Source organism: Etheostoma spectabile, chromosome 7 (assembly GCF_008692095.1).
Source record: "Etheostoma spectabile isolate EspeVRDwgs_2016 chromosome 7, UIUC_Espe_1.0, whole genome shotgun sequence".
NCBI classification, from domain to species: domain Eukaryota; kingdom Metazoa; phylum Chordata; class Actinopteri; order Perciformes; family Percidae; genus Etheostoma; species Etheostoma spectabile.
The window spans coordinates 31,784,694-31,810,188 of record NC_045739.1 but is presented as its reverse complement, the minus strand read 5'-3'; the positions used below and the strand labels follow the sequence as shown (position 1 = coordinate 31,810,188).

The 25,495-nt window shown below is 44.3% G+C and overlaps 1 protein-coding gene and 1 long non-coding RNA gene across 2 annotated transcripts; one reads left to right on the top strand and one right to left on the bottom strand.

The window, feature by feature from the left end:
- Positions 1-4,577: 4,577 nt before the first annotated feature.
- On the bottom strand, positions 4,578-6,607 carry LOC116693065 (uncharacterized). Its single transcript, XM_032521751.1, has 4 exons — positions 6,374-6,607; positions 6,031-6,053; positions 5,718-5,732; positions 4,578-5,312 (listed from the first exon to the last, which is right to left on the bottom strand). The coding sequence occupies exons 1-4, from the start codon at positions 6,556-6,558 to the stop codon at positions 4,858-4,860; spliced, it is 678 nt and encodes a 225-aa protein (XP_032377642.1). The 5' UTR covers positions 6,559-6,607; the 3' UTR covers positions 4,578-4,857.
- A 4,725-nt stretch (positions 6,608-11,332) lies between these two features.
- LOC116693001 (uncharacterized) lies at positions 11,333-24,700 on the top strand. The gene is made up of 3 exons (XR_004332823.1): positions 11,333-11,343; positions 22,330-22,333; positions 24,617-24,700. It is a non-coding gene; the product is annotated as an uncharacterized LOC116693001 (long non-coding RNA).
- Positions 24,701-25,495: the final 795 nt, after the last annotated feature.

The following is a 25,495-nucleotide window of genomic DNA, read 5'->3' as shown; positions in this document are numbered from 1 at the left end:
GTTTAAAAAACACATTATTCATCTCATTCTGTCGGTATGAATACATATCACATATATTATTACCTCCGTCTGAAACGCTCTGTTTTAGTGCCTGTCTCTTTAAGAGCCCCCTTGAGTCTTTGTAATGCCCACTTATCTTCCAGTGAGCTACTTGTAGTCTCAAGATTTGTCTCAGTTTTTTTTTAATTAAAGGTTCTCTCTCCTCTGTCTTCTCTCTCTTTTTGTTCTAAGTCTGTTGCCTAGGTTACGTCCTGCTCTGGTTGTATGTCTCTCTGTGGTTGTGCTGTGTGCTGTTGGCGTGTTGTTCTACAATGGAAGACCGGTGAGTTACCCTCCAACTCCCTGCCATCCTGTCAGTAAATACCTTCTTCCCACACAGAACCATCTCAGTTGTTTTTGTTTCTTTGTGCTCCACGGTGTGAACACCAGAGGGCGTTCAGACCCAGGGCCACTCATGACTTTCTTCAGGCTTCTCATGTCTGAACTGATCGTGGTATTTGTAACCAGGTAGAGCAGAAGTTAGATTATTTCCCTCAATGCAAACGTAACCCTGAAATACTCCTCGCAAGACATCTCACTTACAAATACAAATGATCAGCAAAAAAGTTGCAAAAGTAAAGCACGATTATGCGAATGGCCCTTTGCAAAATCCTATTACAACTAGATTCTAATTATTTATGCAGTGTGTTTCATCACATTAATGTTAATAGCTAAAGGTTGAGCTCATGTGTAATTACGTATAACTGCCGTGTATCTTTCAATCTCTCCTATTATGTGTTTTGTATTATGTAGCCACATCTGCAAACAGTAAATATTTGCCTTTATAATGTAGTGGAGTTTTGAAATGTAAATAGAATGAAAATATGCGCCCTCAAGTAAAGTACAAGCTCCAAAAAATTGTACTAAAGTAACTACACTAGTTCCGTGCCTCCAACGGTTTACAACCTGTTCTTTCAGTAACGTCCTTTCTTTCAGTCCACCACCCATGATACGTCGTCTCCGGTCTGGACATGAATCTCCATGTCCCTGGTTATATACGAGAACAGCAGCCGATCAGGCTAAAAAACTCTACTACCTCTGACCTTTGACTTGATTTCATTCAGTTTGGTTACTACACCACTTAACATAAAAATGCTGCAAATGTTACCATAACTTAGAAGCAAGGGTGGAAAACAGCAAACAAAAACATTTTTAAAAAAGCAGCAAAAGAACTAGCACTCAAAAAGTGGCCTGAGGAGGAAACACAAAGTTATGTAAATTACAACAGTAACAGCGCAAACTACTTCATTATTAAATTAAATATTTGAATTTTTTCAGTGCCTGAAATGGGCCATTACTCTGCAGAAACAGCACCTCTAAGTAATCAACCGCAGCACTTCATGTAGCCAAATTGAATGATACTTTTTTCAAAGCACATTTTTAATGCTGCAACAATTCACGCGGAGATTGCATTCGACACGGCTCCTTCAAAACATTGACTATTGGACTAGGGGGGATATATAATATATTTATCTATATAAACCTTCACGACACTTGGTATGCTCTATATCATGGAACTCTGAATACTGACTCTTTTGGCTCCAATTCGACACTGATATAGCAAAATATACGGATGCTTTAACACACCAACTCATTTAACTGTTATCTTACAGCTGGGTGCAGTCCAGTTTTTTTTAATTAACTTCTGCAAACTAATCATATATCCATACTTCATCTTATTAATGTAAACGAACTCCATCTGCCAGAATGGAAAATGTGTAAAAGTTTATTCCATCGGACATAAAATGATTGGAGCCCCTACAACTGAGTATTATTATGAGTATTGCAAGAATATCCTGGCGGGAGAGGTATTCATCTTCCTGAAAACGTACACAGGAACCTGGATAGATGATAAGATAATGTCACTGAGTTTTCATGCGGTGACTGTAAATATTACCGTATCCCCAGAAATTTTACGTAATTTGTTAGCATCATCTTGCGAGCCTTAAATCCGTTTCATTGTGAGCACAACGCATTTTGCGTGCGCCCAGAAAGGTCTGCCAGAAAAAAAAAGTCCATTTCATGGTCCCTCCGGGGGGCCTTCCGACATAAAATTGGAAAACCTATGAAAAAAAAATTCCTGCAATGTAAAAATTCTACTTTTACTTTTATGTATATCAAAAATTATATATTTTTTTAAAATAATGTGTAAACCCCCATGTTATTGGCAACATTTTTGTTTGTTTCCTGTAGTATATAGTTATTTCTTCGTTACTCATACTCAATTACTGCTCACTGTAATTAGTTGCACTTCTTCTTAATAATATTTGCACCAACTGTGCTTGTATTTTTTCCCTGAATGTCTTTATTAGACACAATTTTTTACCAGAGCAGTTTATTTTTCTTTACAATAACTCATGTTCATTTTTTCTTTGAAATTACAATTACTACATAGACACCCTCAATTATTAGTATATGTACAGTTTTTTTTATTTCACTTTGTACGTTGTGACGTACTTTGCTTCAGTGTTTTTGAGTTTATTGAATAATGCATCTTCATTACCCATTAATTTGTACTTTACCACAATATTGCAGCATATCCTTCTACAGGTAAATAATATTCCCATCAGCCTCAGCTGTACTTCTGTTTTGGTGGACATACACATAACATACAGTACTGACTAATCAGATAACAGTACATGCTAAATTGTAATTAAGGTTTTTACTTTCACCCTAAATTTAACTGTCGGTACTGCACGAGATAAACCCCCCCCCCGCCCCTTTTTTTTTTTACAATAACACCATTAAAAAACGTGTAATAACTTGATTTATTACTTACTCTTAACTTAGTTACGACTTATGTTTTTTTTCCCTTGGCAATGACAGTGGTTTAAAGTTACGTCATTTATAAATACAAATAAATGGAGTGGCAGTTTCTTCACCCCCCTTACTTTCTGAAGAACAGTAGTGTGCACGTCTTATTATACTGCATAAAGTGTTGTTCACGGTTATGGCTTGTATATAACCTCAGACATCTACCAGGACACTTGGTGTCTTTGTTTCTTTTATCTTTTCATTTTGTTGTGTCCCCAACGGACAATACATAACTCCCTTTCATTCCTATTTCAGCTCTCGTATTTTACAGAAAAAGTCTTTCATAGAGTTCATTTATATAAAATAATCATATATATCTAAGAAGATGTGCAGACTGGTGTAATTTTTGCACATGTGCTCCATTGTGCAATCAGCAAACAACTGTAATTAATAGAATAGATAGATAGCTAGATAGATAATTAGATAGATAGATCAATAATAGATAGATAGATAATAGATAGAAGATATTAGTAGATAGTAATAGGGTGGAGAATGTGGAGTATTAAGTAATTACTCTTTGTTTTCATGTCAGGGGGGGGGGGGGGGAAAACAGTCAACGATGATGCGAGAGCAATCCCAAGGTGTGGTTGTGTTGTTTGTGTGTGTGTGGTGTGTTTGTGTGTGTTTGTGTGTTTGGTGTGGTGTGTGTGTTTTGTTTGGTTTTGTCTAGGTATCGCGTACATTTGTGGTGGACCAAAAATGTTTAAAACAGTATACTTAGGTGACCTGAGGGCTTTGTGGTGACCAAATGCTGGTCCCCTTACGTTAAAGGGCTTTTTTGAGGACTAAGACTTGGTTTTTAGGAGTAGGTTATTAGTTTATGTTTAGGGGTTAGGGTTAGGTTAGGCGATTTAGTTTGAGGTAAGGTTAGGTAAGGGGGCTAGGAACGCATTATTCAATGACTGGTCCCCACAAAGTATAAGCAGACCCGACTGTGTGTGTGGTGTGTGTGTGTTGTTTGTGTGTGTGTGGGTTTGTGTGTGTTGTGTGTGTGTGTTTGTGTGTGTGGTGGTGGGTGTGTGTGTGTGGAGGAAATATGTTACCATCAAACCCCTCCTCTACCCTCTTTCAGAAAATTTTTTTAAAAGATTTTTTTCAAATACAAGTCTGATTAGAAAGAATTTCACAACAAAATCCTCGTTTTTAAAGAAATGTCACACGCAAAGTTAAGCTGTTATTTGCCAGGGTTAAAACGTCCTTCTCAATGCCAAGTTGGCAGGAAATGGAAAAATTTAAAGGGAAAATGCTGCCATCTTGAAAAGGGTAACCTCATCCAAATTTATTCTTGAGACAGCCAGCACCTTAAAAAAACCCAAATCATAACATCTGTTTTTTCTTCAGTGTGACTCAAATTTTACAAGTAATGGGGCAGCCCTATCTTTTATGTTTATCAACTGTATAATCTGATAAATGTAGGTTTAGGTATTGGGCGTGTGCCCCATGCCAGGGGTAATCTCCCTCTAAAACTGATTGTCATATTAACAGTGAAATATGGTCCCTTTCTATTAGGGTCAAAGGTCATCATCCATATTATCCTGGGTATATCTGTTGAACAACTTGAACAGCAGGAATAGTGGGGGGGGGAGGCTTCTTACTAAAGTCAGTTTTTATTTTGTTTTAAATACGTTTATGTAAAAGAAGAGACATTTGGATGTGTGGAGCAATGCACCATGGTCAGATCATCTTCACTCAGCAGGGACACAGTGATGACAACAATACAATTATCTTTTTTCTGCACTTTATTTCCAGTATGACAAAGACTGCTACATTTTATACTATGAGCATTCTGTTGTTTAAAAGCAGCCGACACGGAGAATCACGTCATCATGTTGAAATGTCAGATCTGCAGTGACGTTAACACAGGAGACAGGATGGAGGACAGATATCTGGTGGAGTTGGAAATGTCAGAACCAGTTTCATTTATAAGTTCTTTCATTGTTTTATTGTTGTCATAGAGACATAACACCCACTCACAAAGAGCTGTGTTTGGTAAAAAGCCACAGTCTACCATAATTTAATCTCAACCCCGGTGCCAAACAGAGAAACCCCCATAGTACGACCGAAGGAGAATCCCGTTCCCAGTACTTTAGCCTCTACCCCTGACGGACCGAGGCTGCCCCCGGTGTCTAACGCCAGACCGACGGTGGCTTTCACCGGACCAGCAGAGGCCGAAGCACTGGCCAGTTCTGCTTTGGCCATGGCTCTGACCCCCACTGCCCTGGAGATTTCGGCCCCTGCGCTGGCGTTGGGCCCTTTGGCCTCTGCTTCAAAATAACTCCATTCAGCCTGAACGTGGCCGACTCCTGCCCCAGCGTACACTCCAGTTTCCTCATCCAGTTCATCTTCGAATTTCCCGGCACCAGCATAGGTACCGGCAGCAAAAGCTTTACCGGGCCGGTCCATGGCGTGGATCAGGGTCTGGTTCCCGCCTGTACCCACCGCTAGATCTCCTTTTACTACTGCATGGGTTACACATGAAGATACTCCACAGTTACAGTCATCGCAAAGAAGATAGTTCATAACATCAAAACAAAACATCAAAACTAACATTTTCCAAACAGATATCATCAGTAGAGACCTTCTTATTTAGAATGTGTTGGGTTGATCAAGCCTGACGTAAAAACTTCTAATAACTGATGCGTCAAACTGTGTTTACTTGAGGAAATGTGTGAATATCAAGGACATCTAAGCTCATATTTCAATATGTTAACTCAAATAAATCCCACTACAGTATGTTTTTAGATTTAAAAAAAAATCTGTAAATTTGGACAATACAAAATTTGGCTATTTCTCAAAACGTCTCGTAATCAACAGCCCACTGGACTCAAAGTTCAATTTGATTGACAAAATGTTTCTTTACTTACTGTTATCAGCAAGGTCTGAAAAAAAAGAAAGGGGAAAATGAGTTGGATGCTCATCCAGGCAAGTTAATTTATCTTTCTTTGGAAATCATAACGTCATAACAATAATAACAACAGAGGGATGGACTCTGCACATATACAAGGTTTATATTGCCCCAAGATACTTCAACACTCATTACAAAGGAAGGACTTTTGTTATCTGGCAGCTCTTTGTTCAATTTTCAGTCACGGAAGTTAGATATCAACTTAGTCCTCAATATACTATATTATTATTATAGAAGGTATTCTCTGCTGCACACGGTTGGTGTTTGCCTACCGGACATCTTCAGGAAGAGTTCACTGGGAAAGAAGAAGAGGAAATGTCAGCAGCAGATTACAGCTGGAGATTCTCTCAACTGCCTCAATAAGATCTGCAGCAACTTATACTGTATATTATAAATTACATTACATACTGCATGCAAAATGGAAACTGTTCATTAATGATCATCAATGTTACTGAAGATGCAAATAACATTTGATTATTCTGTACTGAATACCAACAGTCAGTACAAATATGAATTACTGATAGAAACTGCACTATTTAGAGCAAAATACAAAATACCATAACGCATGCATACATTATTGTTGGCATAACAAATATGACTTGATTGATGAGTTACCTGAATGAGGTTGTTGATAGAAGGTGATGTCTGCTGCGTGCTCTCAGCGTCTCTGCTGGACGGCACCCGTTGGGAGGGACATGTCCCCCACTGCACCAGATACTGAAGGTCTGAAGTTCACCTTTACAACAGCTCAGAGCCAAAGGGCAGAGAAAAGGAGGGGGTGGTGGGTGGATTTCCTCCATTTCTATAAACAAAAACACACAAAAGTAATTAAAAGCTGCAAGCAGCGACAGACGGGCCCTCGCCTCTTCGTCTTGGTCAAACAGTTCATTAGTCATGAAAGGGGGCGTGGCTACAGTTTGGAGGGGGGCACTAGACATGTATTTTGAACTTCCCTTTCCCGAGCCACATTAACCAGCTCCGACTGGGGGGATCCCGAGGCGTTCCTTATTCAATTACATTTTATTTATAGTATCAATACATAACAAGAGTTATCTCAAGACACTTTAAAAATAGAGCAGGTCTGGACCACACTATAATTTACAAAGGCCAATTCTAAAAGGAAGAAACCTGGGAGAGACCCGGGCTCTTGGTGGGCGGTGTCTGACGGGGTCAGTTGGAGGTGTAATAAATAGTGGCACTAATAGTCACATTAAAAGATAATGGAACAATGACTAGAAATGATAGTATAATAGTAGTACTAGTTTGTAGTAGTTCATGGCACAGCAGGGCACTGCAGGGGGATGCAGGGCACATCAGGACGTAGCACAAGAACAACTCTTTGATGAATTCTGCTGTATTACAGCACAGTGATCATCCAGAGCAGAATGGGCCATCTTGGTGGTCTAACACGTGCAGTTTACTTTCTGTTTGCACATAGTACAGGCCACAAGTTTGAACACACCTTCTCATTCAATGCGTTTCCTTTATTTTCATGACTATTTCCATTGTAGATTATCACTGAAGGCATCAAAACTATGAATGAACACATATGGAATTATGTACTTAACAACAAAGTTTGAAATAATTTATCTTATATTCTAGTTTCTTCAAAAGTAGCCCCCCTTTGCTCTGATTACTGCTTTGCACACTCTTGGCATTCTCTTGATGAGCTTCAAGAGGTCGTCACCTGAAATGGTTTCCCAACAGTCTTGAAGGAGTTCCCAGAATGCTCAGCACTTGTCGGCCCTTTTTCCTTCACTCCGCGGCCCAGCTCTCCCCGTTTTATAGTAACCTGAAAAAGAGCAAAATATGGCTTTAACAGCCAGAAAAAGATTTAAAATCTAGCTTTTCTTGGACATTTAAGCCTTTAATTTTAAAATCCTACATCAGAATATTCCAATATTACCTGAGAGACACTCTGGATATGTGATGTCTCACCCAGACTTGGAATGAAGCTGGTTTAAAAGGAGGATTCCTTTTTAGAGTGGCATGAAAAAGAGTAAAATATGGCTTTAATGGCCTGAAAAAGATTTCAAATATAGCTTTACTTGGACATTTAGGCCTTTCATTTTAAAATCCTACATCAGAATGGTCCAATATTACATGAGTGACACACTGGACATGGGATGTCTACGCTCCGGACACAGCTCTACTAAATAGTCTCAGGATAGAACGTGTCCCAGTTAGAGAGGAAATATCATCAACATATTCTTTGTAAATCTTTACAATCATTCTCCAAAAGAACAAAGCAGGCCGCCTTGTTCCACAATCCAAATTCTCCAAAACTTCAGGGTCCTGACAGCATGACAGGCTTTCAGTTTTACTCTGAGTGAGGGGATCTCCACCCTGTTAAACAGAAAGCGAAAGAACTAAAACCTCAGATAACATGTTAATAGTCTTGTAAAAGGCAGACAGAGAAGTGTTTTCCTCCACAGATGGACAACAACATGTACAACTATTTTCTGTATTGTAAAAAAAAAAGAGAAGAAAACTACACAGGACAGTCATGACTTCTCTTGAGAGGGAGAAGAAATGGAATAAACAGATAAAAACAAACTTCATAAAAACACGTCTGCTGATGTTTTTCACAGGCTGTGGTGTGTATGTGTGTGGTGTGTGTGGGGGGGGGGGAGGAGCCCCTCTGAGCTGTTCTGAAAGTGAAAGTAAAACATTGAACTTCCTGTATATATGCCTCCCTACGGGTGCAGTCCATGCAGAGACGATGAGAGCACGCAGCAGGACAACAACCTCGTTCAGGGAATCATCAATCAAGCACATTTGTTATGCAAAATATTGATGCAGCTTATGGTCTATCGTATTTGAATAATGAGTTGCAGTTGTATCGTAATTCTATTGAATTGACTGGATTCAGCCGAATAACCAAATGTTATTGCATCATCAGTAAACATTGATGATCATTAGAAAAAAGTTTCCATTTGTGGGCAATATGTAATGTGATTATATCCAAAGCAGAATGTTTGCTCAGCATCTTATTGAGGCAGTCGAGAGAATTCCCGCTGTACTGATGCTGACATTTCCTACTTTTCTGTCCAGTCGAACTATTATTTCCTGAAGAGGTCGGGTAGGCAAAAAAACACCCTCAGTGGCATGCATGCGGCAGAATTTCTATATCAATAAATAGTATGGCCTGATACACTTTAGTTTCTAATTAATTTCTAACTTCAGGATAGAAGCGAAACAAAGAGCGTGCTCAGATCAAAAATTGCCTACTGTTTTTTATTGAATGTTTTTAGGATTAGTCTGATGATGCATAAAAAACATCCAGACCCTGGATGTACACCGTGATTACTGGTAACGGGGAAAGACGGACCCAAACGCACAGCTCAAAGTAAGGTTAAGTTATTAAGGGAAAGAGAGGGATAAGGGGAGGGGAGGCCGGAGGAGCGAGACCGGGGGAGGGGGAGCCGGGAACCAGGAGGGGCCGATGGAGTGAAGGGATGCCGGGGTGAAGTCCTGAGGGGCCGGGCGAAGGCAGGGAAGGAGGGTGCGAAACCGGGAGAGGCAGGAGGGTCGAGTAAGGGGAGTAGGTGGGCTGAGGGAGAAGGCAGGGGGGTCGGAGAGACGTGACGTGCAGCAGATAGGAAGGGGGTGAAGGGGGTCTGCCGAGGAGGAGGACAGGAGGGGGCGCAGGACGCCAGGCTGACCGGAGTGGAAATGAGGATGGAACAAGACAGAGAAGGAAGTACAGGGACTAACCATGCAAACAGACAAGTTTCTCGCCTAAGCAGTCGCGTACAGGAGTTCACAGGTAGTAGCGACGACGATCAGGTGAAGATGGAGGGAAGAGCGGTAATATATATGGGGGTGATGATTGAGGCAATGACAGCGGGGGAAGGCGGGGAGCGCGAGATGCAGGCTGGAAGGTGTGGAGAATGACCGGTTGAATTGTACCCAGGAAGACAGTGTGTGGGCGGTCAGCTGGCATGGAGATGAGGAGGAAAAACAAAAAAACAAACAGCAGGCAGAGAAGCGGGAACAAAAGGAAGAAAGAAAGAAAAAAACAAAAAACACAAAAGCAAATAAAAGGACCGACTAAGGTCAGCCGGGCCCCACACAAAAAGTACCCCCTCCTAACGGACGCCCCCAGGCGGACACCAGGCTAGCCGGATGGACATGTAGAAATCATCAGGAGGAGTGCGGCCAGCATTTGGCTGGCGGGGATCCAGGAGCGTTCCTCGGTCGTAGGCCGGCCAGCAAAAATTACGATAACCCCGACCCTACGTCGCACGTCGAGGAGGCGGCGTACGTGTCGGACGGGTGGCGGCGATCAGCGAGAGGTGGGGAGCTGCACTGGGAGCGGAGAGGCGCGCTGGGGGACTATTAGGTTGATCGGGAGCCGTGGAAGAACAAGGATGGACTTGAGAGGGACGGTAATGTGAGCCTCAAGAGTTGCAGGTAAGCACAGCCGACGCGTAGGGACCCACGAGACTTCGGAGCGTGAGTTCTGGGAGTGGTTTGCAGCGGGAGGGTCCTGGGAGGACAGCCAAACCCTTTGGCCGGGTGGTAGGCCGGTGGGATGGTCTTCGGTGGGCGGTCGGCAAGTGCGTTCTGTTGCGGGATGACGTCCGTTGCAGCGCGGGACCTGGCCTCCATCCATACGCGTCTAAAACGCCGTAGGGTTCCTGGACTGAAGCGGGCCGCGACTTCCCAGGGTCGGGAAGCAGCGGGGGTGAACCCCAGAGGCGAACCTTGAAGGGGGACCATTTCCAGTGGCAATCGCTGGCAGGGTTGTGGGCGTATCGACAATGGAGCGTGGGCCTCCAGGAAGAAGAGGGGGGACGCGGGGGACACTGGTTAGCCAAACACCTGAGGGGCTGCTCCCAGGTCTGGTGGGCGCCGCTCGGTCGCCCGTTGGTTTGCGGATGGTGTTCAGGACGAAGGCTGGAGTAGCACAGGGCTTGACAGAAGGTTTCAGGCCGGGAGGTGAATGGGGTCACCGGTCAGACCACGATGTCTTGGGTATGCCATGGGAGCCGGTGTATAGCCGTGGAGTCCTGTGTAGGCCGAGAACCTGGGGTCCCCAACGCCGTGGGAAGCTTCGGCAGGGGTAATGAAGTGGACATCTTGGAGAGCAGGGTCCACCACTGTCAGGATAACGGTGTGGCCCTGGAATTCGGCAAACGGTTGACGAAGTCCAGGGGGGGCGATGTGGGACAAGGACGACCGGGGGTGGGTAGGGGGAGTTAGACCGGCGGGCACGTGTGATGGGATGGTTCTAGCCCGGGCAACAACCTCGCAGCGGCAACGAGGTCCGGCAGTCCTTCTGCCGCATGTGTCACCAGAAGCGTTGGCGGAGCAGGAACCTGGGCGGGCCCGGCCGGGTGAGGCAGCTAAAGCGGGAGGGCGTCGTATGTGCCCACTGCAGGAGGGAACGGGCTCCGGGGAGGGGCGTAGAAGTCGGTATACCGGTCCGGTACAGTGGTCGGGTCGGTGGTCTGGGAACGGAGGGGACGGTGGGATCACTTCCCAAACCCTAGGGAGGCCGACAGGCCGAGCGCGAAGGATTGGATGATTAGTCAGCGGGCTTCAGGCATCATCAGGGGCGTGGAGGGAGAGAAAAGGCTGTCCGGTTGGTGTTTCGGGTCCGGGAGATAGGACAGAGAGGAAATCAAAACGGGCAAGAAAGGGGCCACCTGCTTGCGGGCAGGAGAGTCTCTGGGCGTAGTGAAGGTAGGAAGGTTTGGATGGTCAGTCCGATGTGAAGGCCTGCTGGCACCCTCCGCAGGCCTCCATTTACTACAACGCGCGTCTTGACGGCAAGGCGCTCACGGGCCCACACGGTAATTATGTTCTGTGGTGAGAGAGGTTTGGAAAAAGAAAAAAGGCACAGTGGTGAAGCCTTCGGTCGGAGGGTGACGCTGGGGACAGAGTGGCTCCCACCCCGAACACTAGAGGCGCTCTACCCCACCACGAACTGGAGGATGGGGTCGGGATTGGAGAGGGAAAGGGGCGGTGGGGAACAAGAAATAAGAGGTGCGAAACTGGCTCGCAGCGGCATCGGGGGACAAACAAACGAACAGACAGGGGAGGGGAGGCGAGTTGAGGGGGGCGGCACGGGGCGTAGTGGTCGAAAATGGCATAAGGCCGTAGAACTTGGCGAAAACCCAGGAAACGCTGGGCAATCTGCTTAACGAGGTGGGGACGGCCGTCCATACAGCTTGATTGTCGGGGTCGGCACGCGTGCCCCGACTTCAATGATAAAACGAGAAGTGAACGGAGGGGACGCTGAACTCACACTTCTCTGCTTGACGTATAACGTTTTCCATGAGCCGCTGCCAGCATAACCGGACAGTCGGTGTGGTTAGTGTGGACTGGGTAGAGGGAGGAAGCTCAGGGAAATCGTACAGGTAAACAAACACGAAGGAGTAGGAAGGTAGTCACGGAGCACATCGTTGACCAGGGCCTTGCAACAACAGAGCGGCGGTGTTTAAGTGAGACAAAAGGCATAACCAATACTAGTAGTGACCTAACGGCGTGTTTTAACCGCCGTTTTCCACTCGTCACACTCCAGGATCCGGACGAGGTGGTAGGCGTTATGAGAGATGAGCTTAGTAAAGACGGGGAACCGGGAGGAGGGACTCGTGTACGGGAATCCATAAGGGGCAACGGGTACTTGTTTCTGACGGTTATGGACGTGAGCCCCGGTAATCGAATGCAGTGACGGAGGGTCTTGTCCTTCTGGGTACAACGAAGAAGCCTGGGCCCAAGGGGGATGAAGGAAGGGCGGAATGATGCTGGACGGCGTCGGGATTGCTATTGATGTAATGATAATAGCCTCTCTCTCGGAGCAGACAGCTGAACAAACGGCCACTGGGCAGGGGGCGTCCGGGGAGAAGGGCTAGGAGCAGTCCATAGGGGCGGTGGGGGGGCAGAGGACATGGCCTGGTCCCCTAAGGATACACCAAAGCCTAGGTCGGGGCTTCAGCAGGGACCAGAAGGACAGGTCTTGGGGGGTTGGGAGGTGGTGCGTCAGCATCGAACGTCTTACGCGGGGCTCGGGCGGATAATAGGCAGCGGGTAAGACATTCGGTGCTACGTTTCTGATCGTCCCCGCGACCAGTCCACCATTAGGTGTGAGTTTGAGCGGGGATAGTCTGAGTACTACAGGGGTAGTGGGGGGGAGGAGATGAGGGTGGAGTGAGAGAGATGGGGTGGTTGCGGAGGTCAGGAGGTCTATGTGGGTCGGGGTGCATTGAGTGACGGTGGCCAGTTCTGACGTTGAGGCTGGTGGCGCGGAGGGTCTTGTGTAGAGAGGAAGGGGGGGAATGCTGAGTTGACGGGCTAGCTCTACCATCAATGATAGCTCTCGTCGGATCCACGGAATAGTCCTAGGCGCCCCCAGAGGAACGGGGACACGTGGCGCCAGGACAGGGAAAGTCAATAGCTAAGAAGCGATGGGGGCGGAGGGGTACGGCTCGCCAGGAGCACCCACGCTATGGAGAGCTGGTCTTTTGGCCGAATCTGGGAGGTGGAGAGGAAGTGGCCGCTAAGCCACAGATAGAACAAACCAGAGTATTTGGCGGGGGGCGTTCGCGTTCCTAGGGGACGGTTTGGGCTTTTACTTAGCTGCAATGGGTTCGGACGGTGTGGGGGGAAACGGACGTGCGGGGAGGCGGTGGGGCGTAGTGGGAAGGCGAGGGGAAGCAGAGAACCTAGGCGGTGGCGGGACCTAGCGCCGGGCAGAGGCGAAGCCGCGTAGGGTGGCTTCTCGGTCCCTCTCCCCGGAGCGGTTTATCCAGGGGGCGGGGCTACAACGATAGGCTATCAGGGTCTTCCCAGGCTCCGTCCCTGGTGGCAAAAGGTCTGCAGCCGGTACATGAGGCCACCAGTAAAGCTGCGGTGAGAGCCCTGTGTTCCAACCCGCCCTGCGCGCCAGATGCGGAAGTCAACGGAGTGACTCCGCGACGTACGGCTATCCTGACGGGAGAGAATCAGGCCGGAGCTTTTATCCAAAACCCGACGGGCTGGGTTCAAAACACCCTCCTCTCTCCTCCCAGGTAAGGAGGGATAGACAGACAGGAGATCGGGCCTCGAAGCCTCAACGAAGCGAAAACCAGAGAGCGAGCGGTCACGGAGCAGTCCCAGCCACCAAAACACACCTCTGCCTCTGCGGAGTGGAAAAGTTACTGGCTGTTGCTGACACCAGGGAGCATCTGCATAGGAAAACCATCGACACGTCCACAGCACAAGGAGAAACTTTTCGGGTGGAGCAGACCGGAGTTTCAAACGGGGTGACGGAGCGGAATTAACCCGATGTGGAGCGTGTAGGGGGACGGGGGAGACGACGGGGCTAACTGGTGCTGGGTTCAAAAGGAGAGTGAAGGATCCGGGAAGTGATCTGCGGCCTAGCCGCTTGTTACCTCCTCAGTAAGGGAGCGAAGCGCCTCGGACATAGCCGTAAGGGCAGAGGCCTGCTGGCGAGCATAGCCCCAGGGGAGGGCCACAGTCGAAGGAAATGGGGCGGGGAAGGCGAAGGATTTAGCGGGTTGGGAAGAGGGCGGGTCCTATAGCTGACCTTCGTCCTGTTACGGGGGGAAGGAACGGTACCCAACCGCACAGCTCAAGAGGTTATTTATTAAGGGAAGAGAGGGAAAGGGGAGAGGGGAGACGGAGGCTATGGAGACCCGGAGCAGGGAGCCAGGGAACCAGTGAGGGCACAGGAATGGATGGTGCAGGAATGACGGGTTGAGTCCGACGAGGGGCGGGAGCGAAGGCAGGAGGAGGGGATGGCGAAACGGGAGATGGCAGGAGGGATAGTCGGGCGTGGTGGGGAGGAGAAGGGCAGTGGGGTCGGAGAACTGACGCGTTGCAGCGGATCGGAAGGGTTGAAGGCGGGGCGACGAGGGAGGAGGACCGGAGGGCGCCAGGGCCAGCTTGGGAACGGAAGTTGGAACTGAGAGGAAAAGAAAGAGAGGTGAAGGACAGGGGAGGTGTAACATGGCACAAGACAAGTTTTAAGCCTTAAAGCAGCGGTACTAGGAGTTCACCCCAGGAAGTAGCGAAGCGATCAGGTGACGACGAGAAGTGAAGAGCGGAGTAGATATACTGTGGTGATGATGATGCCGACAGGTGTGGAAGGCGAGGGAGGAGCGAGAGCAGCTGGCAGGGTGTGGAGAATGAGCCGGTTGTTGATTGACACAGAAGCAGGTGTGGGCTGGTCAGCTGGCATTGGAGATTGAGGGATGACTCGGAAAAAAACAAAAAACAACAACACCAGCAGGCAGAAGGAAGCGGGAACAAAAGGCAGAGAAAAAAAAAAAAAACCAAAATAAAATAAAAGGCCCGACTCGGTCAGCCGGGGCCCCCACAACAATTTACTATAAAAACAACTTAAAGGGGTATATTCAACGGACAAGGGTTGGGAGTAACATATTGCAACATAAGTTCAGATATGTCTTATCATAACCTGTTTCTCAAAGAAGAAACATCAGTTATTAAAAGGTTTTTTTCCCATTAACACAGCAGGCTTGATCAAACCCACACATTTAAAGAAGTAAATCAGGTGTCGTGGATGATATTGTTTGGAATATGTTTTGTCTATAAATGTTTTGCAATGTTATTTTTAAGGTATCAACTATGTTCTTTGAGATTAAAGGCAGGTCTCTTTGTCTGGAACTGTCCCACCAGGGAGCTTTTTTGAAGCAGGGGCCCAAAGGGCCCAACGCCAACGCAGGAGTTGTCTCTCTACTGAACAGGGGGCCAGAGCCTTGTCGAAGCAGGACTGGGAAGTGTTTCAGCCTCCGCAGTCGGTGAAAAGCCACGGCGGTTGCAGCGGACACCGGCGTCGGGTCGGGCCGTCAGGTGTAGAGGCTAAGGTTTCTGGGAACCGGCTTCTCCATGGGCCCCGTACCATGGGCGTTTCTCTTTTTGGCACTGGGTTTAAATTCAACTTATGGTAAAATGTGGCTTTTTACCAAACCACAGCTCTTTGTGAGGTGGGTATGTATTGTAATATAAACAATGAAAGAACTTGAAATGTGGCAGCGTTATAAATGAAAACTGCTCGGACTTTTCCAGCTCCACCAGATATCTGTCCTCCATCCGTCTCCTGTGTTAAGTCACTGCAGATCGACATGTAACATGATGATTGATTTTCTGTGTCTGCGCTTTTAAATAACAGAATGCTCATAGTATAAAATGTCTTTGTCATATGGAATAAAGTGCAGAAAAAAGATAATTGTACTATTGTCATTACTGTGTCCTGCGAGTGAAAGGATCGACCATGGTGCATGCTCCAAACTGTATTCTTCTTTTTCATAAACATATTTAAAACAAACTAAAACTTACTTCAGGAGAAGCCCCCCACACCCCCACTATCCTGCTTTTTCAAACCTTATACTGGTGTCGGCATGCACTTCTATCAGAGATATTGCCCCACCTTTATGAGAATGTTATAAAATATCCCCCGTCCAAAGAAGGGCCCAAACCCTAGTGAACCTTAAGTTCAGGTTGCTTCCACCTGGGGCAAAGATCCAGGACCAGTAGATTAGAGCTGTCAAGTCTCTGAAAAGTCTCTCACCAAAACCAAAAGGAAGGTGTCCCAGCTGGACAGAACGGGGCCATACCACACTGTTTTGGAAAAATTTATAAGGTTATTGGTTTTGGACATGCACTTATATGTAACCCTACATATATCAGATTATACAGTAATAAACATAAAAGATATTGCTTTCTTTGATCTTGTGTATTACTTAATACAGATGTCCATCTCAACTGTGATGGTTGCTATTTATTTATGTATTGTCTTCTACTGTATGGTTCGTATTTATTTATGTATTGTATTATACTGTGATGGCTTGTATATATTTATTGGGTATTATTTATGATATGTGATGTTGTATTATATTTTATGTATTGTATATACTGTAGATGGCTATGTATTATATTATGTATTCGTATTATATTGTGATTGTATGGTTGCATATTATATTTATGTATTGTATGATACTGTGATGTTGTATTATCATTTATGTACTGTCTTATACTGTGATGCTGTTGCTATTATATTTATGTATTGTATTTATCTACACTGTGATGGTTTTTTATTTGTATTTATACATATGATTGTATTTACTGTGATGGTTGTATTATATTATGTATTGCTATTATACTGCTGAGGTTGGATTATATGTATCGATATGGTATTAACTGTGATGGTATTGTAGGGTAGATTTTAGCGTATTGCTATTATACTGGATGGTTGTATTATATTTTTAGTGTATTACACGTGATGCGCTTTGTAGTATATTGGATGTATTGTATTATACTGTTGACTGGTTGTATTATATTTATAGTATTGTATATATACTGGAATGAGCTTGACTATTTTATTTATGGAATTGTATTATACTGTGATGGTTGCTATTTATTCTATGTCATTGATATTATACTGTGGATGGTTGTAATTATATTTAGTATTGTTATACTGTGATGTTGATTATATTTATGTATTCTATCTATACTCGTGATGGTTGTATTATATTTATGCTATATGTATTCTACTGTTGAATGGTTGATGTATATTTGTTATGTATTGTATTTAGCACTGATGATGGTTTGTATTAAGGTGATGCTGGCTCATCGAATGAATCATTTCCTGCCAAATCTACATGTGTCACTTACACATGAGTGTAACATTAAATTTTTGACCTTCTCCCGAAACACACCACACACACACACACACACAAACACAAACACACACACACACACACACACACACACACACACACACACACTTGTACAGTGACTAGATATCTGTTAACTATAATTGAATTGAATGCACAGATCCAGAAACCTGTAAGCTGACACAAGTAAAAACCTACTGTGCCGATGGAGCCCTTTTTTTTTCACATAGCCTGTATCTGCCAGTAGTAGGATGTGTATATATAATACTAACAGTAGTAGGGCATGACCTTCTGTATTATATACACCTTATTACAGTAGTAGAGATTTGTATTATATATATATAACAGTAGTAGGAGGTGGATTATATACATATAACAGTCGTAGGATGTGTATTATATATAATATAACAGTAGTAGGCAGGGTGTATTATATATATATAACAGTAGATAGGATGGCTGGCATTATATACATATAACAGCAGTAGGAGTGTATTAGCATGAAAGCGATTTGCTTTGTGCACTAAATGGAAACGTCTTTAGTTTTGCAGCATATATGTTCTGCCAAACCAAAGTGTGGAAGATGGGTGCGGAATAAATAAGTCGGATAATATTGAAGATGAGAAGTACCAATATCAACAACCATTAACCGTTCCCCCAGCCCTGCCGACCTGCGGTTCCAGCGGAGTTGGCCATGGCAAACGTTTGCACGTGACCGTAGCCATGGCCCCAATCCACACACAAAGATTCCCAGAAAACACATCTCTGCCCATTCTGTTTTATTTCCGATATAGTCATTCTGTTTGATACTTTAGCATTTTATGGAAGCCCGTGTTAGTCCAGAACACACAAGTGTTAGTGAAATAAGAATTTGGTCTTCGCAGTGCACGTAAGTCTGAATTGTCCAAATCCATATCGAATAACTCCAAACCCACAAACAGTTAAACCAGACTGCTCAACAACACACTTCCGCACAATGCCAGGCAACAATGCGATTTCTGGAGAGAAGAGTAAAAACCAACAACACAAACCACCAGATCTAAATATTAGGTACCACAATGGACAGTGATAAACTGGGGGGGCGGGGTTGGAGTGTTTGGCGTGGCAGCCAGCCAGTCACCGGTGGATGAGTAGGGTACGTAAGGTAGAGTTAGCAGTGTGTGTGACGTCTACTAGAATATATATATATAAGGTGCTAATATGGCAATGCGGACTCCAGCCAGTGGGGCCACTGAGGAGTGATTGCTCTTTCCAAGGCCGAATATAAAGACACATCCTGCAGAATTGATGCACCACTGACTACGAGAATAGCTCCCAAGCAGACTTGATGTTCCCTGGGCTGCAGCTGCCTGCCACTATTCAGACGTTTACGGTCACGAGACCGACAGACCACCTCCCTGGATGGGTGCTGCAAGAAGAAAATGATGACAGATATCTGGGCTCTTTGCGCTGATCATTGGTATTATCAGACTCTTTGACTTGTCATCAATTTTCCTGTTCTCACTTATGGTCAAATTATGTCCAAAACAAAATTGAAAAGCACTTGTTGATAATTTTCAGTTCATTTTGATTATTATTATTTCCTCAGCTTTCAAGTTATATTCACAGAAGGTAATTTTGTTATCGACGTATGGAACTATTTGCCTCATTCGACAATGATAATTTAGCCAGATCCCTTTTAGCACAAAAAATGTGTTTTATTGACTTTTGTAACTGTCTCATCATTCAGTACATTGGGAAGCGTTTAAATTAATGGACTTTGAATAGCTGGAGTTTTTTCAGTGTGAGCCTTTAGGCAACTGGTGAGTAGTTGGAGAATTATGCGAGAATGAAATTTAAAAAAAATAGTCGGCTTCACTTGAACGTATAAGTTAATTTGCTGCATTAAAAACAGAGATCCTAAACCAGATATGTCATGATGCGATGTGGAGAAGACGTAACAGGCTCAGTTATAGTAAGGCGCGACTACTGCCAGGCTAGCCAATGTTGTGATATGTCTGCACATGCCAGACTTGTAGTAAAGCCCGACAATTTGCATGAAGCTTTTTACTTTTGCTTCTGTAACTGTCAGGCCAGCGAAAAAAACCTAGAAATAAACATGTCCCCCCATAACTGAGTGTTGGACTATTTGCCCTTCCTGTTCTTAACGGAGTTTATCTGATGATTCAATAATCATGGAAGGAAACACCCAACCCACTTCCTCTCTGTCGCACTTTGACTCCAAACTGTATATGCAAGAAGATTTTTACGTACTGTACACACTCTCCGTAGGCTATCCGAGCCCCCAACATCATTCAGGTAAGGAATCACTCAGTCGTGTTTTATAATTCACTGCTATCATGCAATCGAATCTATCAATTGAAATATGATTAACTGTTCCCCCCTGCACCCGTCCCCCGTTTGCCCGCAAGCCGCGGAAACAATTAGCAGCTGACATTCTATACCAAGTCCTTGACACTGCGCTTATCTCTCGAAGGTCACGACGATGACTGAACTTGTACCAATCACAGACAGTCTGACCGGCCCACGACATTCTACACACACAACTCATTCTCACACACACACCATACACCACCCAACGAACAAGCACCATCCGTATGACTGCCTCGTTTCTTTCTTTCTTGTGTTTCCACTACGCCTCCATGAGTCAAGGCGGGCTGAACTGGGATAGTTTTGCACACCCCCCCCCCCTCCCCCCGTGCAGTCGTCTGTCTCACATTCACATACATACGCACACTCACTAATAGTCAAGCCGACTGCCTGAACTTCAGCTGTTTATTCAACGACAACACAGTTTGTGTACTCCCACGCACTCACATCCACAGACACCATACCCCCAATATTCCCTTCATGTATGTAAGTATATGCCTGCATTATATTATGTCTGCTATTATCAAATGCTGTCTGCCCTAGATCCTTTTCAGAGTGCATGTGCCAGGCGCTCTTCACGAGCTGCGCGCCTCGGAGGCCCTCTCTAAACTCTCCAAACCTGTATATTCAGTTGCATGACTACTGTACATGATGTAGATGACAATAAAGATTGAATCTAATCTAATCCAACCTAATGACTATCAGTGGATTCTATACTTCTTTACTAATTCAGTTTAGAACAAGACTAATCTTACTACATGATTTCTTGTTTTAACCCTCATGTTTGTCTCATGTTGTCTTCATGTTGTCATTGCGCGTAAAATTGACCCGTTTTCCTACATCAATATTCTTTTTAATTTCCAAAATAACTGAGTTGATTCCACCCCAACGCTCTTGGCAAGCTACCCAATAACTTTTGGACATTAATTGGGGGCAGCGTCCCTTATTCAATTTTATAGCATTGCACGAGAATAATTGAAGTGACAGTGGATTTTGAAATAAGCTATTGCAGCAAAAGTTGACATATTCCAGTCGTGATTATCATCAACATACAGTCCTTTAATTTTAGTCTAAAGTAATCCTAGATTTTGCTTTTCTAGCCCTACAAACAGTACACTCTAAAAAGTTGTTGAATCTTGCTATTTTAAATGTATATTCATTCAATAAATTAATTGCCTTTTATGTGCTTTAAGATTAAGTTACAGAAAAATAGAAAGGCGGAGTGGGAATGGTCGTCGCGAAATGTGACACATTTCTACCATAAAATTGCATTGTGTTGTATTTACCAATAAACTACCCTTCCAAAACTCAGCCTTGTAGCGGCTTGTTCGCGGTGTACTGTCAGGAGAGCTATGAAATGAGACATGTTGCCGGGCGGAGTCTCAGCAGTGGAGCGACTGCCCTGATGCTGGCCAGGGAGATCTATCGCACTCTGTTTATGTAGCGGCACCGTTTCTTCTCAAAACATATGCCAAGTGAACCTTTTAATCGTGTTAGCTGACAAAGTTAATGGTATTTAAAACTGCAGCGTACTATATCTCGTGCTAAAATAGCTCCGATCTACCGTTGTTAACTTTGCTTGATAACTGTTATATATTATATCAGCTCATCTCCTCCTACTCTTAGCTTCTTACGGACCTTTATGTGACGTTGTGCGCAGATTTTTAAAGGTAAGATGAACTTGACTAAATATGAAAAAACTAACGTTACTTTTTTGTCTTTCAGACATAGAAGGGACTCAGGTAAGTAAAAAAAAAATCTTTTAATTTGTTACTACACCGGCTGGTTAGGGTTGAGTACCTGCAGAAATGTTACTGTAATATCTATGAGACTAAAGTATGCCAGATTGAAGAGAGCAAAAGGTTAATGAGATTAAAATATTACATACCAGCACCTCTGGGAGCCGAGGACTGCAACTTGCCCCAACCCTCCTGCCGTTTCCAACGGCACTCCCTACAGACTGAGTAAGGCCCCCCCCCAACTTAGTACATCATATGCCTCTCCAGTAGCCTACATAGGCTCTCTGAACCGATTTTAAATGGTGAGTAATTTTTGATGTAAAGCCAAAAACGGGTGCTAGTGAGACCGGAGGGCCATGGGGCCAGGTCTCGTGCGATGGGAGGGTCATCCCAACGAGCCCCCTTAGAAGCCGAATATGCTGTTGGCCACCTGGGGAGAAAAAGGAGAGCAAAAAATAATGTGAACAAACGGAGCGACAACTCACAGTGAGGAAAATAAGTATTTGAACACCCTGCTATTTTGCAAGTTCTCCCACTTAGAAATCATGGAGGGGTCTGAAATGGTATTGTAGGTGCATGTCCACTGTGAGAGATATCTAAAAAAAAAAAACAGAAATCACAATGTATGATTTTTTAACTATTTATTTATATGATACAGCTGCAAATAAATATTTGAACACTTGGGAAAATCAATGTTACTATTTGGTACAGTGGCTTTTGTTCGCAGTTCCAAAGGTCAAATGTTTCCTGTAGTTCTTCATCAGGTTTGACACACTGCAGAAAGGATTTTGGCCCACTCCTCCACACAGATCTTCTCTAGACCAGTCAGGTTTCTGGGGTGTCGCTGAGAAACACGAAGTTTGAGCTCCCTCCAAAGATTCTCTATTGAGTTTAGGTCTGGAGACTGGCTAGACCACGCCAGAACCTTGATATGCCTCTCACAGAGCCCCCCTTGGTTCTCCTGGCTGTGGTCTTCGGGTCTTTGTCATTTTGGAGGACCCAACCTCGACCCATCTTCAATGCTCTAAACTGAGGGAAGGGGGTTTGGTCCCCAAAATATCCCAATACATACCCCCGGTCCTCCTCTCCTTAATACAGTGCAGTCCCCCTGTCCCATATGTAGAACCCCCCCCCCCCCCAAAGCATGATGCTACCCCCCCTGCTTCACAGTAGGGATGGAGGGTTTCTTGGGATGGTCTTCATCATTCCCCAAACATGTTAGTGAAATTATGACCAAAAAGTTCTATTTGGTCTCATCTGACCACATTTGACGACATCTGACGACTTCCTCCCATGACTCCTCTGGATCCTCCAGATGGTCGTTGGCAGACTTAAGACGGGCCTGGACATGGTCTGGTTTAAGCAGGGGAACCTTCTGTGCCATGCATGATTTCAAAACATGATGTCTTAGTGTATTACCAACAGTAACCTTGGAAACGGTGGTCCCAGCTCTTTTCAGGTCATTGACCAGTTCCTCCCGTGTAGTTCTGGTCTGGTTTGTCACCTGTCTTAGGATCATTGAGAACGCACGAGGTGAGATCTTGCATGGAGCCCCAGTCCGAGGGAGCTTGACAGTCAAGTTTAGCTTCTTACGTTTTCTAATGATTTCACCAACAGTGGACCTGTCTTCACCAAGCTGCTTGGACATGTCCCCGTAGTCCTGTCCAGCCTTGTGGAGGAGTACAATTTAGTCTCCAGTGTCTTTGGACAGCTCTTTGGTCTTGGCCATGTTAGTAGTTGGATTCTTACTGATTTTATGGGGTGGACAGGTGTCTTTATGCAGCTAACGTCCTCAAACAGGTGCATCTAATTTAGGATAGTAAATGGAGTGGAGGTGGACATTTTGAAGGCAGACTAACAGGTCTTTGAGGGTCAGAATTGGATAGGATAGGATCACATTAAAGGTTCCTGCAGGAACCACACAGAGGGAAGTATTCAGATACGTTAAATACTAATACAGTACTCCTCTACAAGACACAAGTACTGCATTCAAAATAACTTACTTAAAGTATCATCAGCAAAATGCAATTCAAAGTATGAAAAATAAAAGTATAATATGTAGTGTGTTCCTCTTCTGTCTGATGTTTCTGGATTAATATTATTAATATTCCTGCTGCTTTCATGTGTATGTTGTATTTTACCACTGTACATGTTTCCTTTATATGCTGTTGCTGGTTTAATCTACAGCCATGCATCATATTCAATAAGATCATCATATGTTTAAAATGTCAGAAAAATAGCTGTTTTCATCTTTAAGACAATGCATTTTCCAGCTGATCCAGGAGGCTTTTTAAAGACTTTATTTAGATTAAGAGGGAGAACTTTCATCCTTCAGTTTATCACAAACATTCAACATCAACACATCTGGAGGTACACGGTTTTCAATGGACAGGAAGGGGATGAGAAACTGTAATCTAAAGAATTAAATTAAATTAAATTAAACTACTGCTGTCAGCCATTAAAAAGGACAATATCAACCTCGGATGTAGTGGAGTAGAAGTATGAAGTTGCATGAAATACAAACCCTCAAGTAAAGTACAAGTACCTTGAATTGGTATTTTGTATTTAGTTACTTCCCACCGACTGGTTTAATGTTCATCTGTTTTTAAGTACATCTTACATTGATGACACGCTGGAAGTCCTCCAGGCTGTGAGGGATGTCCATAATACCCGAGAGACACACTGGATATGTGATGTCTCCCCCAGACTTGGAATGAAGCTGGCTTAACAGGTGGATTCCGTTTTAGAGTAGCCTAAAAGAGTAAAATACGGCTTTAACAGTCTGAAAAAAAAGATTTCAAATATAGCTTTACTTGGACATTTAGGTCTTTCATTTTAAAATCCTACATCAGAATATTCCGATATTACCTGAGTGACACAATGGATATGTGATGTCTAAGCTCCGGACACAGCCCTGCTAAATAGTCTCAGGATTGAATTTATCCCAGTTAGAGAGGAAATATCATCAGCAAGTTCTGTAAATCTTTACAATCATTCTCCAGTAGAACAAAGCAGGCCGCCTTGTTCCACAATCCAAACTCTTCAAAACTTTTTTTGCGTGTAGTTTGTTGTTTTCCAAAGCAACCAGTTTGAGAACGGTAACACAGAGCAGGGACGGACTGGCCATCTGGAATTTGGGCAAATGCCAGAAGGGCTTCCCCCCTATGGACCCCTGTGGGCCACCACTAATAATATGTGGTTAATTATGATAGGATTAGTTTATGCATGCAGCCACAAATATTCAAGATTATACTGCGGCGAGGTGCGTGGAAAGAAGGCAGAGTTTCTACTTTCCAAGATAGGTTATTGACAAAAATAGATGTGGTGTGTTGCAAAAGCCGTTTTATGATCCTAGTTGGTCCCTGCCACAGGGAGCAGAAGGCGAGGATGTCAGGCAATTATCCTGGAAGTGTACTCCCACTGACCCAGACTTTGGGTATACATACCCAGCAGTTTACAGTGATTACAATGAGCTCCTCCTTTAGCTGCAACAACAAGTGATAAACACATGAATGTATCAATAACTATGATCTAGTGATAATATGATTCTGTAAAGGGCCATTCTGCATGATGAGTGCTTTTATTTTAGCTACTTTTTTGCTGATGCTTTTGTTTGTGTAAGTGAGTGTTTGAATGCAGGACTTTCACTTTTTACCAAGTATATTGTTAGTTTTACTTGAGTTGGGTTGAGAAAATTTAAATTTTGAGCATATCAAACACATTTGCTGCATTCTGGTGAGTTTTTCTACAACAATTTGTGCCTTTGCTGGATCAAGTAACGATGCAAATGTCTTTATTCATGTAAAGGAAATTATATTTGGTTTTTGGGGGTGGGGGTTTGCGCTGGCCAGTTTTGATTATTGAGTATGTGTCACAGACAATCTAAATTATGCCTATGTAAACAACCAGAGGCAGGACGTAACGGAGAGAGGGAGAGAGAGAGAGAGAGAGAGAGAGAGAGAGTAATTCATTTCAATTTGGGTATA

Bases quoted from the DNA above. Each gene is read 5' to 3' on its own strand.
- LOC116693065 (XM_032521751.1), bottom strand. From the start codon at position 6,558: ATGGAGGAAATCCACCCACCACCCCCTCCTTTTCTCTGCCCTTTGGCT. The intron at 6,054-6,373 runs GTAACTCATCAA...CTTCTTTCCCAG, and splicing joins CTATCAACAACCTCATTCAG to TGAACTCTTCCTGAAGATGT.